Below are 16,589 nucleotides of genomic sequence, written 5' to 3'. Positions count from 1 at the left end.
CAAAAATGGGAGGAGAGATAGTGGTACAGCTGTTTGTAGACTGTCCTGCAGCAAGGCCCTTAGACTGCCAGTACAGAAACACGAGCACATCTGCCAGCATGCAGAAACTGAAGAGCCCCGTGAGCTCCCCATCAGCCTACATACACGAGGTCATGCCTCAAAAAGGGAGCAAAGTAGCAGGAACGGGGACATGCACTTTTAATCCTTGCTGCACTCAAAAGGCTTAAGGTGGATCTGTTGTGAGATCAAGTCCAGCTTGATCTATCAAGAAAGTTCCGGGTCAGTCAGGATGACAATGAGCCCCTCTCTGGCCTCAGAGGTCAAGCACATAAATCGCTCTGGCAGGACTTCAGTGCCCAGCACCCACACTAGAAGTCACAGCAGCTTGGTTCCAGCTTTACAGGATCACTCCATGTCCTCTTACGGCCTCCTCCGGTGCTGCATCCTTGTGCACAAATTCAGTCACACATACACGTGATCAAAAATAAAATAGGGCCCTGGTTTACTTCTGTGCTGTGATACATGACCAAAAACAAGCTCTTGGGAGGAAAATGGTTTATTTCATCTTACAGAAGCCAGAGCAGGACCTTGAAACCAAAGCAAGCCCCAAAGAAATGTTGCTCAGTTAGCTTTCATTTTTTCCCCCCAAGACAGGGTTTCTCTGTGTAGCTTTCACTTTTCAAACTTAAAAAAAAAAAAAATAAATAAATAATCCAGCTCTGCCTCCCAAGTGCTGCGATTAAAACGGCAACTACCACATCTAGTTCTTAGCTTTCATATATATATCTCCCATGCCCACCTCAGAGATGGTGTGGGAGATGGCACTTCCCACACCAATTAGTAGTTGGAAATCTGCCTCACAGACATGGCCACGGGCCAATTTGATGGTTTCCTCTTTGCAGGCGACTCTTAGGTTTGTGTCAACACTTCACTGCTTGCCAATGCAGGCACAGAACACTAATTTTTAGTGTTTTTTTGTATGATTTATGTATGAGTGCTCTGCATGCATACCTGCACATCAAAGGTCCTACTGTGAGCAAACATGCGGTTTCTGGGAACTGAACTCAGGATCTCTGGAAGAGCAGCCTTCTTAACCCTGAGCCATCTCTCCAGCAGCCCTAAACACACTAGTTTAAACCCCAACTTTTCCTTTGTCCCCAAGATCTCATATGAACCTGAACTCGGTTCTTCAGTGCACACATTCCAAGTGCTGGAAAAGCAGGGGTCTCCACCCCTGGACTCTGTAGAGGGCCGGGACGGAAACCCAGGGCAGCGTGCATGTTAGGTATGCAGTCTAACAACTGAGCTACATTTCCAGCCCTCCTGAGAAAAACAAACAACAAAAACTCTTTAAAAAAATCAAACAAAATGCTCTAAATTTTGTTGGAAGGACTTCCCTGAATGCTGGGATTAAAGATGTGTGCTAACACAAATGGCTCCACCTCTAAACTGACCTCGCTGTGTAGTCAAAGACTGTGGTTTGTCTGGTTTTAGTTGGGTAAAATGGAGTTACTGCTAAGAGCAGCCAAAGAGGAAGAATGAAAACCCATGAGTACCAGGAGTCAATCAAAAGTGTTCCAAATGAAGGGCTAAACAGATGGACATACTCCAGCGGTGTTCAGCGGTTTATACTGGGAGGAAGCTTCCAGGAACTGAACTCAGCTCCTCCCATCATGAGTTTAGTTCCCACTTGTTAACACACGGAAGAACCAGGAGAGTTCTGCACTCATGTGAGACTCTACTATCCCAGTGGAGTCCTTCAGGACTGTCTTCATTTAGTGCCCCTTTCCTTATTACACCCCACAGACACCCATGTATATAATCTGCCCATCACTACTGAGGTCTTGTCTATAACTTTTGGATAAAAAGTAAAAAACCCAAACAACAACAACAAAAAAATCCCCCAAACCCCAAGTTTTCCTGAAATTAAGAAGTGGGCACTTTGTACCAGAGTGAAAGAAAGTCTGTCCCCGAGCAACTAAACCAGCCAATCCCCGAGCAGAAAATCTTTATCCTGGTCTTCCCCTAAGAAGCCTTACATAAGCCCCTCTGCCTGTTCCATCACAGGCTGTCCTTTTCCTACCTGGCACAGGCAGCCAGGCTCCTGGACTCCTTCCCAAATTTTCTTCAAAGATTTTTGGTTGGCCACTGGTGGTGGTGCACACCTTTAATCCTAGGCAGAGGCAGTCAGATTTCTGAGTGCAAGGCCAGCCTGGCCTACAAGAACTAGTTCCAGGACAGCTAGCACTGTTACACAGAGAACCCTGTCTCAAAAAAACCAAAAATATTTTTTGGTGATGATCTTTCAGCAGTGTGGAGCAGGTTCTTCTGCTAAGAGTTCCCCTAGAGGTGCTGAGCAGAAAAACCAGAAGCCAGTTACACTGGGTGGGAAACTCTCTTGAGCGGAGCAGAAAAGGTAACTTTTCGCTGGAGCTGGAGGAGACTGCTACACTTCAGGAGATTCCCCGTTAGCGGTGAAGCAGAAGTAACTAACATCTTGGGCCCAAGCCTCCAAGTTAGTGCACCTTTTCTTCTGGAGCTGCTGCACTGGCCCGTCCTAGCATTCACTCTCTGCAGCTAATTACTGAATAAAAAGGGTAAACCCTGTTTCATTGCTTTATTTACCCTGTACACCAGCTCTACTAAGAAGGTAGAGTTGTCTTGTAGTACCTAGGTAAGTTGAGTAAAAGTGAATGGCAACATTCTTAAATTTAGAAATTTATTCTGTTTAATCCACAAGCTTTATATAGCTTTAGTTAAAAAATAAAATAAAATAAAACAAGTGAAACCAAGACACTATGTCCAAGTCCAGGCCCTCCCAGCCTGCCAATACAAGAGCTCTTCAGTTTTGTGTGCCAATTGGAAGAGTAAGGAAAAAAATTCTGGATGGGAGCCATGAAGTTTCATAAAACAAATTTACCTAATTGAAGGATCCTTGCTAGGTCTAGTTAATTGCCTTTACAAAAGATAAAGAAAAAAAGGGGGAGAAAGAAAACAAAACAGAAGCCAACCCAAAGAGGACAAAATTCCAGAGTTCTAATCAACTTATGAACCTGTCATCACGGACAATCTCCGGCATCCAGCACTGCCTCCCCTGTTCCCCAGAGCTGGAATCCCAAGCTGTCAGCGGAGACTCCACAGCCAACAGGGGTATTTGAGGCATTAAAACACTCACTCAGACCCTTGTGGTACTTAACAGTGGTCTCACTTCTGGGTAAGCTTACCAACCTATACAAGGTTGAAAGCATAATTTACATGGTGCTAAAATTCAAGAGAAACAAGAAAAAAAAGGGGAGGGAACCTCTGGGGAGAGGCAAGGGCATTTAAAGGGACGGTAAAAATGCCAACAATATTTAAACGCCCCCTAAAGTTTTTTTTTTTGGCTTAAAGTATTTCACTCTAAATGTCAATGGAAGAATGTCACTAGTACACCATGGACACCTGTGTGATGCAAATCCATGCCCCCCTTTTTTAAAAAACATGGTGAACTTCAACCTAGCAATTATTACAACAAATGTTATAGTCTAAAGCTCAAACACATTTTAGCGATTTTGAAATTGAATTGAGTACAAACCAAATAAAATTTACAACGTAACAAACATGTCCACCTAGGACTGTGGGGACACTTGAGCCTTCCGCATGGATCGCAGGGCTTTTTCCCGCAGGTGCCTCTCTAGGTCATCAAGGTTGTCTTCAGCTTCACTTTCAGTCTCCTGGAAAACAAAGGCAAACCAGGCAGATGTTAAGTCTTGAGACACGCTGGGAGATAATGTGCACAGACAGAACACAGCCACAACAATACATATTCTGCACACACAAACCCACCTACTTTAAATCATGACTTCTTTCTACCTTAGGCTTGTTTAGAACTTGTTAAGGAACTGAAAACAACCCTGAGCTTTTGATCTTTCTGTCTCAAGCTCTCAGGTGCTGTGCTTACTTACATGCACCCATACTCCCACAGCCAGGGTATCTGGGGCTAGAGGAACACATCCAGGGGGCCTTGAGCATGTTGAGTGCTCCACAAGCAGCTATATAGACGGAGTTCCCCCAGCAGAGTTATATCCCTATGCTTGCTACGCAAGTATGAGAACCTGAGTTAGGATCCCCAGGTAGCAATGCCCCGGTAGACCCAAGTGCTGACGAGGTGGTCTAACTGGTGGTTCAGTCTACCTGAAATAGTGAACTTTAGGAGAGATAGCTAGGGGAGCTTGCCACCAATCCTGATGATTTGTAATCAATCCTAAGGACTCCATACGGTGCAAGGCTAGAATTAACTCTGCAAATTGTCCTGACCTTTGTGTGTATATGCACACAAATAAAATGTAATAAAAATATGACAAAAGAAATGGGGAGGCACCAATGTCTTCTATATGCACACTGATGGGCAGAGGCAGATGGATCTCTGTGAGTTCAAGGCAAGACTGATCTGCAAGAACTAGCTCTAGGACAGGATCCAAAGCTACAGAGAAAGCCTGTCTCAAAAAGTCAAAACTCAAAGCATTCTAGCATTAAGTTTTTGGGAAGCCATTTGTACTCTTCCCCTTAGTTCCTGGCAGGTCAGCAGGAAACATTAGCCATGAGCAACAGATAAAAGAGCCAGGTGGTGTGTGACTACCTTCCTGGGCTCTGGTGCTGGCGCAGGTTCTTCCTGTGCTGACGTGGTTATGGCAGCAGAAACAGCCGCAGGGGCTGCAGGAGCTATGGTGGCTGTAGCCACAGTCTTCTCTTTCTTGTGTTTTTTGTGCTTCTTGTGTTTCTTATCCTTTTTGTGTTTCTTGTCCTTCTTCTTCTTTTTCTTCTTTCCACCTCCTTCTTGATCAGAATTCTAGAAACCCAGAAACAAACAGTGAGGTAATCAATCTGATTAAAATCCTGTTTTATTTTGAGGGAATCTTAAACAGACAAATACATGCTTCACCGAAGTGCAAAGAACCACCAACAAGAGTTCTCAGAGAGGTGAAACAACCAGTGTCAAGGCCCACCCACAAATCCAGCAGGAAGAGCCTCGACACTGACTGACTGTACAGTTTCCTACTAATCCTAAACTGGGTTTCCAACTTCAGGATGTGAATGAGGTGTCAACAGCTGGAGTCATGGGCTAAGCATGAGTTGCCTTCCAGCTCCTAAACAAGAGCCTTAATGAGGGGCAATTAAAAACCACTCAAATACTTAGCTAACTCAAAGCAGGATTTCAATATGTGGTGAGGAGCTCAAACAAAGCCAGGCTAAACTGAATGCCTACTTTAAAAGTGGGAGTGGCCTGCTTCTCTCTGCAGAGATGGTCCTCTCCTACCACGGGGTCCTAGGGAATGAACTCAGGCTTTCAGACTAGAGGCAGACACCTGTACCCACTATTAGTTACTGCTTTTGCCTCCCGAGTGCTGGGATTAAAAGCGTGTGCCATTACTGCCCGGCTTGCTTATTATTTTATAACTGTTTAATAAGGGAGGGAATTCTACATGTTATACAATTATGTATTCCTAACAAAAAAAAGCATTAAATATTTTTACTTTGTAATCTCATAGCCCAGATGTTCCACAACGCAGCTGCATCCTCATAAGCCGTCTTAAGTTATAGTCCATCTAAGAGAATCTATCGTCCATCTACTGAATACCATGGTTAGCCCAATGGCTTCTAACATGCTTAGAACAAACAGCTAGGCAGTCATCTAATACAAAGCTTAATGTAATATGTTGAATGGCTCATATAATTTGCTCAATTTCAGTATGTCAACAGTAGCTTTTGCTATTTACTAACCTAGAAAAGAGGATCAAAATCCAAATTCAAAGTATGGTTTCTACCTAATAAAAATCAATTTCACACCACAGAATGATTATTTAACTGAACCACCATATTAACAGAGACTAAATTTATGTATGAATTGACTAACTTGTAATTTAATTTTTGAGACAGGGTCACTGCATAGCCCAGGCTGGCCCTCAACTCCCGACTCTGCTGCTGCCCACCAAGTGTTGGGACTGTAAGCACCCACCATCACCTCAACCCCAGCTAACTAATTGTAAAGCTGCCCCAAACAAGGCACATACACACCCTGGCAGGGGAAGGGCTTGGAGTTGGGCTTTTAGCCTTTTTGACTGGTACTGCGGGAGACCAGTTTGTGGAGGGTGACTGAGACTGGACAGGAGATGGAGGTGCTGGAGGCTTTTTAGCTGCTGGCTCAGGAGATCCAGAGACAGATCGGGAAGAGGAAACTCTTCTTACAGACTGAGGGCTTGGTGAGGCTGCCCTAGACAGAGAGGAAAAACAAAGAACACAGCATTGAGAACAGACACACAAAGGAGGCCAGAAACTTGCTTTTCTATCACTCAAGTCTTGGGGTCACTCATGCTCACAATTCTCTACCACTGTACTGATGATGAACTACACTAGGAACAGCAGTTTCTTAGCTCCCTGAAGCCTGCTTTGTATCAGTATTAAATATTTTTCAGAGGTTGGAGACGGGCTCAGTGGTTTTGAGCACTGATTGTTCCCTGAGAGAACAAGGGTCCCTTTTCCAGCACTCACACAGCTCAAAGTTAACTGCAACTTCCTTTCCAGGGGATCTGACACCCGCTTCAGGCCACCTGACACTGCCCACTGGCAGCATACAAACATATACAGGCAAAACACCCATTTACATAAAACAACAAAGAGAAAAAGGTTGCTTCATCTCAGACTAAGATACCAGAAGCTAAGATCCAAGTAAAGTTCTCTGGCATTGATGCCACAAGAAACTAGGTTCAAAGTGGAAAATATGAACAGTACCCAAAGTTTGATAATTATTATTATTGTTTTTTGAGACAGGTTTTCTCTGTGTAGCTTTGGCTGTCCTGAAACTCAACTCTGTAGACCAGGCTGGCCTTGAAATTACTGAGATCTGCCTGCCTTTGCCTCCTGAGTGCTGGGATTAAAAGCGTGTGCCATTACTGCCTGGCTTGTTTATTATTTTATAACTGTTCAATGGGGGAGGGAGGGGGTCTACATGTTATGCAACTATGTATTCCTAACAAAAAAAAGCATTAAATATTTTTACTTTTTAATCTTTTTAGGTTCCGGAGTCCTGGAGACTCTCCTAATAGGCCTAGTACTTGGAGATGGGGACTGCCTTCCTTGGGGTGATGCGGATGCTCCTCTTCGAACAGGGGGAGGACTTGAGGTCTGAGGAGCTCGAGGACGTGGTGAGGGCGAATGCCGTTTGTTTGGCTGTGGTGACCGGGCCTCCCGGGTGGAACGGCCTGGGGAAGACCCTTTCCTATGCTTTGAAGATAAGGAGGGCGAGCGTCTCTTGGTGACTGGGGGGCTTCTTTGTTTGGGAGGCGGAGAGTGGGAGACGCGGCGCTTTGGTGGTGGAGATGGTGATGCCCTTCGCTTGGGTGGGGGCGGGGGTGAGGCGGTTCTCCTTTTTGGAGGTGGGGAAGGAGAGTATCTTCTCTGGATGGGAGGAGAGTATCTTCTTGGAGAAGGCGAGCGGCGGCGTGGAGGAGGAGAAGGAGTCCTAGAAAAAAAACCACACCATTAAGCTGAAACCGACGTGTGGAAGTGAGTGGCAAGCTGAGGTCAGGGGAATTAATTCTTTCATCAACCTCTACATGGACTTAGGTCAGTACATTTGTGTGGCAATACTTTCTCACCCATTGAGCCACCTAGTTAGCTAACCCAGAACTAGGAAAATTAAATAAATAAAAAGTAACCAGTTGGCACTCGGGAGGCAGAGGCAGGCGGATCTCTGCAGGCGGATCTCTTGTGAGTTCGAGGCCAGCCTGGTCTACAGAGCCAGTTCCAGGAAAGGCTCCAAAGCCACAGAGAAACCCTGTCTTGGGAAAAAAAAAAAAAAAGTAACCAGTTGTAAATGTCCTGTAGTCAGCACTATGCCAGGGGATATATTTCAAAGTAAGATCACCACACCTGTCAAGAGGGTACTGTGTACTGTTAAATGGAAAAATCTGCAACTTAAATTTAAACAATTTAAATTCACCAAGTCAATAGAATTTCTATAGAATCAATTCACTATTTCACAATAAGAGAACCTCACACTGCATTGTGGTAACTGAGCATCAGCTGTTGCCAGGTAATAACACTGGCCAATTGAGAAAGTCTGTTTTACTGAGTTCTTTGTGACAGGGGCTGTAGATGTGGCTCAGTTCTTGGTACCCAGCACCCACACTGTAGCTCACAAAAGTTCATTAACTCAAATTCAAAGGAATCCAACGTCATTTCTGGCTTCCACAGGTACAAGGTACACACAGTGCACACACACGCAGACAAAACACTCATAGACACAACAAAATAACTAACTATTTTATGGGATGATGTGCCATCTCCCCTGAATAAGCTCCTAACACAGACTGTCCGGTCTTCTTCAAAGGACAGCCTTTTTACTATCAGTTCACTGCCAGGCAAAAGGGGTCTCTGAAAGTTCTATCTGGCTTTTCTCTTACAGGTGACAAAGTCATCTTATGTCACCTAGGAATTAGGACTCAATACAACATTCAGGCTAACTGCAATGTGTGCTTGGGTCTTCCAGCACCAATTCCTGCTCAGAACTGGGTTTAAAATAAGCAATCTTCAGACAAGGTGGTACAGTGAACAGGGCACTCATTTAGTAACTCTAGCTAGGCACAGTGGCTTCAATTGTAATTTCAGTAATCAGCAAGTATTGAGACAGCCCTAAATCCGAGGCCAGCGTGGTACACATACTAAGATCCTGTTAAAGAACAAAACATCCTCCTCCAAAAAGGGGTTTCCCTTTCTCTAGTTATTTCACATGGAAAAAACAGGAAAAAGTAAAACAAAACAACCATTCTTGTACAGTTAGTCTGCCGTGGACTCATCCCCAACACATATCAATGTTACAAACAAAACAACCACATTTCCCCTCTTTTGTAGCTACAGACACACAAGAATAAACTAACCAGTTACTGCCTAGTTCTCTGCCCACTAACCTGTACCATTCTTCATTCTCTTGCTGTGCCTGAGCAGACACCCTGGGTCACATGTTTATATGGGTTTCTTTAAGACAGAGTCTAGCGGAACTCATGTATAGTTCAGGCTGCCTTCAAACTAGTGCTCTTCCTGCCTCCATCTCTTAAGAACTGGGATTAGGGGCGTGTGCTGACAGACGCAGCCTGTGACTGACATTTCTAGAAGACTTCCGTTTTCTCACTTCATAGAACACCCTTAACTTAGGACTGCTAGCTCTTCTATTTCTGTATAACTGGTAGAGTATTACCAAGAATCCCAAATGCACATGACCAGTAACAGATCAGTGCGGCTGTTCATGTGCACAAATGGATGGATGGTTCTAGAACCTCCCATGGTTGTGCAGCCATTCCTCACTCCCCCGCTTATCCCAGACACCAAGGATTTGGCTGCTCTATGACCCAGACTGGCCTCTAACTCAAAATCCTCCTGCCTCAGTCTTCCAAGAGTTGAGATTCCAAGCATAAGTAATATACCTGGCTCCTAACTTCTGTTTCTGCATAGTCGTGTGTTTTGGGATTTTTCTATAAGGGAGCACACATTTACTATGTGATCTTTTATGACTAAAAATGCCTGAACACACACAACACAACTTCCACAGTAAAGACCCAGAGCCACCATGAGTCTCTCGGATACAGTACCTTCGTCGCGGTGGTGGGGTGGGAGATCTGCGCCGCCGAGGAGGAGGGGGAGGAGGAGGAGGAGGAGCTGGAGAAGGAGATCTTCGCCTTCTGGCTGGTGGTGGGGAGGGACTTCTTCTCCTTCTACCACTAAAGTTAAGAGTTGATTCTCAGTCAGTAAGATGTGTAAGCAAAGGCCCAATAACCCAAGGCAGAGATGTACTCTGTGTTCTCTATGATCCAGAGCATGCTTTCTCAGGCTAAGGCTGAGACCCTGGGTAGCAGCCAACATTAAAAACAAAATTTAAAAATCAATGTTTTACTTTTGAAATGGGTAAAACAGAGCTTTGTAATGTTACCTTCTGACAGAAATAGCTATCTGGTTATAACATAAACCATCCAGCAGAGGAAGTGAAAATTTTCAAAAGATTATGACTAGGACATTTTTTAGTTGGGATACAGATGACAATCAGTTGAAAAACTTATCTGAGACTTATGTGGACTACGTGAGGGAAAAATCCAGTCAGGCTGGGCTTTGAAAAGTTTTCAGGCATTTTAATTCTTTGAGAAACATTTAAGATGTTAAATAGACACCAAAGGCTTAAGGCCCAAGCTGGAGACAACTGCTCCAAGCTGCCCCTTCTCTACAGCACACAGGGCACACGCACTGCACACAAGTACTCTACCTCTCAGCTGCACCTCCAGCCTTTACCATCCTAACTGAAAACATATGCGCAGCACTGAAGAGGAACTGGGTATCATACTTAATGATACCCTAAAGACAAACGACAAAGCCAGGACGAGGCTGCCCTGGGGTGGTGTGGTTAAAAATATACTCAAGAAACAAACACACCCAATTCTGAGTTCTGTAACAGACTTAAATAACGCAAGTAACATATGAACATGCATTAACCAGCTAGAAGCTGCTTCAAGACTTAAATGTAGGCTAAGCTACTTTGTCCCCTTTGAGGCAAATCGACACATATTGAGAGAGAATCAATGTAAACAGTTCTTGACTCCTTGACCAGCCAGGACTGAAGCTATGAACCTAGAACTCAGTTTCTAAAGTTTACCAGGTCCCACCCAACTTCTACTTGAGACTCCATAGAGAAAAAGCCATAAATTCACAGCAGATCTCATTTCTAACCAGATTTGATTTACATTTGCAGATGATCTGATTAGTGCTTCATCCTAGCACTTTACATAAACACTCAAAATCATGTTTAATTTTATCCTTCCTAAAATATACTGAACTGGGTAGTGGCAGGCAGATTTCTGAGTTTGAGGGCAGCCAGACTGACACAGATAAACCCTGTCTCAAAACGAACATCAAAAATATGATACTGACCCATAACTCAAAATAACTTTATTTTCTGTTAGGTGTGGCGGTGCACCCCTTTAATCCCAGCTCCCAGGAGACAGCGGCAGGTGGATCTCTGTGAGTGCTAGGTCAGCCTGGTTTACATAAGGGGTACATACAAAGACCCTATTTGAAACAACTCAAAGTTTGTTTTGCTTTCTGATAGAGTCTCATTGCATAGCCCTGGTTGGTCTCTGCATCCTGAGTGTGGCAACTCTAACAGCTTTAAACTAGAAGCTACTAATAAAACCTAAAACCACTGGGCAGGGTAGAGAATATTCGCTTTTGTTGTTGTTTCTTGAGACAGTTGTCTCTCCACAGAACCCTGGCTGTTCTGGAACTCACTATGTGGACCACTAGTGTTGGGATTAAAGGCATGTGCCACCACACCCGGCTAGAATATTAATTCTGATTTTACTGTTCTGAAGAATCATCCCAGAACCGAACCCAGTTCTGTAATTCACGGGGAGGCGGGGGAGTATAGCACTAACACGATCCTGTGTAAAGCAATTTTTGATGTTCAGTTAAACAATTTCACTGAAGTCAGAAGTCACTACAGTTGGGAGAAAAATATTTTTGTACCCAATTTCTTTCTTTCATATCTTTATTTTTCATTATCATGAAACAATTACCTCTACAGCATAAATATTCCACTGTTCCATGACTGCTTCCCCAATGTCTTTCTAAAAGATTTTAAAATGGGAAAAGGTAAAACAGGAAGCATCTCCACTCCCAAGCAGTTTAGACAGGGAGTGTTCAACCTGTTTTCAGAAAAGGAATACAGACAGATGACAGACAGATGTCAATGGCACAGGTCAAAGACCTTGTGTGGACACCACTTCTCCCTGTGCCTTTCTCACTTGTGAGACAGGTCTGAACTAAAAGGGTTTTTTGTTGTTGTATGAGGCAGGGTTTCTCTATGTAGCCCCGGCTATCTTGGAACTCACTCTACAGAGACTAGGCTGGCCTTGAACTCAGAGAGATTCACCTGCCTCTGCCTCCTGAGTGCTGGATTATAAGGTGTGCACGGTCACGCCCAGCCCATTATAAGATTTTTATATAGGGTTTGGATCTAAAATATTAGTTTTATGGTCACATAAACATATGATTAAAAAAAATTCAGTAAGTGGGAGGTAGGGGGAAAAAGCCAGGGCTGGTGAGGTACTTGCCACCAAACCTGAAAAATTGAGTGAGTTCGATTCCCAGGACCCACATAGTGAATGGAGGGAACCAACTACTACAGGTGTCCTCTGTGGTGTGTGTACACCTACACAAATACAGGACAAATATAAATACAGCGAAGACTTTGACCTCACAGTTCCCCATACTTCTGCAAAGACCAACTCTTTCATTTTCAGCGTTTAAGTTTCTCCTTTAGTTTTTCTTGCTTTCTTTAAGTCACCCTAATACAAAGGTCTTCCCCTACCGGGTCTGGGGAGTCGGCATCACCAGCGTAGAAAAGGCTGTAAATCAATACCTCACATGCAGCTTTCCTATCATTCATCCAACACACACCAAACCAACTTTAGACTTTTTCCAATGACACAATGCATCATCTGTAAAGTGTGGACAGTCACCTGAACAAAAAATGAAGAAAACTTGGAATGTCACCCTAATTTATAACAATAGTGTCTAACCAACCTTTTAGTCACTGGCGATTGCCATCGTTTTCCCATCTGCATCCTGAGAGCAGCGGAGAAAAACAAACGTCAAGAGCTCTATTCACACAAGTTAACTTCTTGTGGAGGCATTGTTTAAAGCTTCAAAATGTCTGGAATTAATGCTGTGATTTAATTGCTCTTTCTATCCATGCACAAAAAGGCAATCACTCAAACCTTGTCTAGTTTTAATGTTAAGAACTACCAACAACAAGAAAAAAACCCAAACTATTCAAAACCCCAGACCCCACATCTCTAATGACAGGAAGAATCTAGCCCAATGCTAAAATAATTTTGTGGCCCACCCTGTAATGTACAGATCAGTCAAAAGCATTAATGAAGGTGGTTACCGAGGGGAAGTCTCCTTTTGGCGCTTCCGAGGTGATGGAGAGGCACTCCGAGAAGGGGAATGTCTCCGCCGCCTGCCTACCTCACCATTCTTCACATGGGATCTCTTGGGCCGCTCATCTTCTGAGGTGGAAGAGGAGCCAGAGTCTGTAATCACAGAGCAAAGAACAACAACAAAATATCACACACACACACACACACACACACACGCACACACGCACGCACGCACGCACGCACGCACGCACGCAAACACCGCCCGCCCGCCCGCCTCTACCGCTCTCCCCACTACCCTTTACACTGCATGCTCAAAGTCCTAGGCTCTACCCCAGCACTGGGGAAAATGTTAGTGGCTAAGACTCAGCGACCCAGTATTTACCTAGTATGGCATAAAGTCATGGGTTCAATTCTCAGTACCATCATAAAAATTTAATCAGGACAATTCTAGTGACAGTCAACATCCCCACACCCAGCAGAAAACTAGCCAACACAAGACTCCTATAATATCAAGAGTGCATCTTGTTGCATGGTGGCTTAAAAAAAAAAAAAAATCAAGAATGCAGAGGTCTGATTACATTTCTTTTTTTTTTTAATTTTTTTATTTTTTTTATTTTTTTCGAGACAGGGTTTCTCTGTGGCTTTGGAGCCTGTCCTGGAACTAGCTCTGTAGACCAGGCTGGTCTCAAACTCACAGAGATCTGCCTGCCTCTGCCTCCCTAGTGCTGGGATTAAAGGCGTGCGCCACCATCGCCCGGCCCTGATTACATTTCTAAGAAATCTAGGGATTTTAAATCAGTCTTGTTAGTGCATGTCCATCTGATAACAAGGGAAGTAAAGGTGGGAAAATCTCAACAAGCTCAACACCAGTCTCAGCAACATAGAAAGTCAAAGGTCAGCCTGTGAGCACGAGACTATCTCAGAAACAAGAAAAAACCAAAACAAAACTGAGTAATTATTCCCAATTAACAAAATAAAGCTTCAAGAGCAGGCCCTGGGTTCCCTGCTAGCAGTAAAAGAAAAGCATCAATAAGTTACTTGAAATACAAAATAAAAATTGTTGCCATAATAATTACAATAATCCCCAGTGGGACTGGGGTATGGCTGTTACTACAGCACTAGCCTTAGCACATGTCCCCAGCACTGCATAAAATTGGCTACAGTGGTGCAAGGCTATAAATCTCAGTATTTAAGAGGCAGACAAAGGAAGATCACATGTTTAAGGTCATTTTTGGCTACAAGGCAAGTTCAAGGCAAGTCTGTCTCAAAACCAAATCAAACCTACTAAATCCCAAGAACAGAGCATTTGACGTAAACATCAGGCTTCTGCATGCTTTTTCTTTAAGCCAACAATTACAATTATCAGAAAATTTCATCTGCCCACTACTAAACAAACAAAATACCTAAAAGCAGCCTTAATACCCACCAAAAACAAACAAACAAATAAACAAAATGTACTAGCAAAAAAATGAAAGATTCACGAAACTAGTTAAGGTGTCCTAAAAGCACAGACTCCGGTATTAGGGATACATTAGTTATCCATTTTCATTTTCTGTTTTACTACTGTGCTCTAGGTCAATCACCTTATTGTTATTAATGCTGGGAAGAAAGCCCAGGGTTTTGCACACAGTAACCTGCACCAGACCACACTCCTGGCCAAATTTATCACTTTCATAACAATGTAACAATTTAAAAGAAAAATTTAAGGGCTTAAAATAAGAAAGAAGCCTGAAGTGGTGGCACTCGCCTTTAATCCCAGCACTCCAGCACTCGGGAGGCAGAGGAAGTTGGATCTTTGTGAGTTTGAGGCCAGCCTCGTCTACAAGAGCTAGTTCTAAAACAGGCTCCAAAGCTACAGAGTAATCTTGTTTCAAAAAACAAAAAAAGAAACATACATAGTAGCCAACTGAGACACCGAACTTCCCCGGAAGGCAAACACTTTGTCCCTCACCTCCTCCCATTCAGAAGCAGGGCTCAGAGGTTAAGGATACTGGCTGCTCTTTCAGGGGTATCGGTTCAATTTTTAGCACCCAAATGGTGGCTCATAATAATGTCTACAGCAAGCCGGGCGTTGGTGGCGCATGCCTTTAATCCCAGCACTCGGGAGGCAGAGGCAGGCGGATCTCTGTGAGTTAGAGACCAGCCTGGTCTACAGAGCTAGTTCCAGGACAGGCTCCAAAACCACAGAGAAACCCTGTCTCGAAAAACAAAAAAAAAAAAAAATAAAAATAAAAAATAATGTCTACAGCTCCAGATACCAGGGAATCTGATGCCTTCTTCTGGTCTCCTCTGAGATCAGATATACACGGTGCACAGATATACACGTAGGTAAAACACTCACTTGTATAAAATACATAAAAAGAGCGGGGGTGGGGAGGGTCCCCCTTCATGTAGTCCAGGCTATCTCAAGTTCACCATCAAGAATAAGTATCTGACCCTTCTGCTTCCACCTCCTGAATGCTATGGTGTATCTGGGTTTGCTGTTTTTTGAACCCTCACTATGTAGCCCTTAAAGGCCTTATATTCCCCAGGGACTCTCCTGACTCCACCTCCCAAGTGCTGAAGTTACAACAGTTGTGGAACCAGAAAGCATTTTCTTGGTGTCCATACCAGACGATGACTGCTGGTTCTGTCGTCTGTACTGGCGCCTCTGCTGCACAGAATCAGCTGCAGCCATCTTGCTGCCTTTGTCTTCTTCTGAAAGACGGGTGCATGTAGAAAGCGTCTTTTTAGTTCCACAGAGGTAATGTGACAAACGACAGGAAAATAGGCACTCAAACCCTCACCAACTATTAAACTTATTTACTGCAAGTAAAACTGGGAGAGATGAATTCGACAAACATTTCAGCTAGCTGTTAAAACCCAGAATTATGTCCAAATACAGAAGAAAAAGAACAAGGTCAAGATGAACCATATACAGAGAACACTTAAATGCTGGAGCTGGGGATCTCAAACAGTCTCGGTGATGCCAGTTTTAGCTGTTCTCTACTGTGCTGCCCGTACAATGACTCTCCAACCCAAGGGGAATAATCAAATATGGACGGGAAAAGAAAAAGCCGACCTGTAGAAAATCATTACAACTTACCAGACTCAGACAGCTCCACTTTTCTCGGCTTAGGTGCTGGTGACGGCGACTCTCTTTTCTCAGTACCTTTATGTTTTGTCACTAAAAACAAGTTAAAAAAAACACACAATAATAAAGAACAGTGATTTATTTATTTTGATTTTTTTTTTTTCGAGACAGGGTTTCGTTGTAGCTTTGGCGCCTGCCCTAGAACTAGCTCTTGTAGACCAGGGATCCTTCTGCCTCTGCCTCCCGAGTGCTGGGATTAAAGGAGTGTGCCACCACCGCCCAGCAAGAATAGTATTTTAATAGTATAAAAGTGTGCATGACTGTTCACATGAAAAACTTAACCTAATTGGAGTCCATGCGCTAAAACCAGCTGGATGTAGTGAGTGGTATGTACAGGACTCCGACGGCAAGACGGGGAGGTGAAGATGAGGGAATGGTCTGGAGGCTTGGACCAGCTGGCCTGGAGCACACACAGCAGCAGAAAGCAGGGAAGCCCTGCCAGAGAGATCATGTCTCAACAAGGAAGAAGAGGAGAATCAACTCCCAGAAAAAAA

At 43.9% G+C, this 16,589-nt stretch overlaps 1 protein-coding gene across 9 annotated transcripts in view; it reads right to left on the bottom strand.

Moving 5' to 3' along the window:
- Positions 1 to 2,705: 2,705 nt before the first annotated feature.
- Srrm1 (serine and arginine repetitive matrix 1) overlaps positions 2,706 to 16,589 on the bottom strand; it is a 34,020-nt gene continuing 20,136 nt past the window's right edge. For 5 of the 9 annotated variants that reach the window (XM_005353051.3, XM_013348409.2, XM_013348410.2 and 2 more), the window contains 9 exons: positions 16,048 to 16,128; positions 15,573 to 15,659; positions 12,971 to 13,115; positions 12,604 to 12,645; positions 9,624 to 9,752; positions 7,037 to 7,498; positions 6,055 to 6,250; positions 4,619 to 4,828; positions 2,706 to 3,713 (listed from right to left, as the gene is read on the bottom strand). In XM_005353051.3, coding sequence (XP_005353108.1) covers positions 3,609 to 3,713; positions 4,619 to 4,828; positions 6,055 to 6,250; positions 7,037 to 7,498; positions 9,624 to 9,752; positions 12,604 to 12,645; positions 12,971 to 13,115; positions 15,573 to 15,659; positions 16,048 to 16,128 — 1,457 coding nt within the window. In that variant the 3' untranslated portion in view covers positions 2,706 to 3,608. The remainder of the gene's footprint in view (positions 3,714 to 4,618; positions 4,829 to 6,054; positions 6,251 to 7,036; positions 7,499 to 9,623; positions 9,753 to 12,603; positions 12,646 to 12,970; positions 13,116 to 15,572; positions 15,660 to 16,047; positions 16,129 to 16,589) is intronic. The other 4 variants (XM_005353054.2, XM_026781895.1, XM_026781892.1 and 1 more) reach the window with 3 other exon arrangements.

Source organism: Microtus ochrogaster, chromosome 10, assembly GCF_000317375.1.
Source record: "Microtus ochrogaster isolate Prairie Vole_2 chromosome 10, MicOch1.0, whole genome shotgun sequence".
Lineage (NCBI taxonomy): Eukaryota > Metazoa > Chordata > Mammalia > Rodentia > Cricetidae > Microtus > Microtus ochrogaster.
Note: the sequence above shows the minus strand (reverse complement) of the source record. Positions and strands in the feature narration are given on the sequence as shown.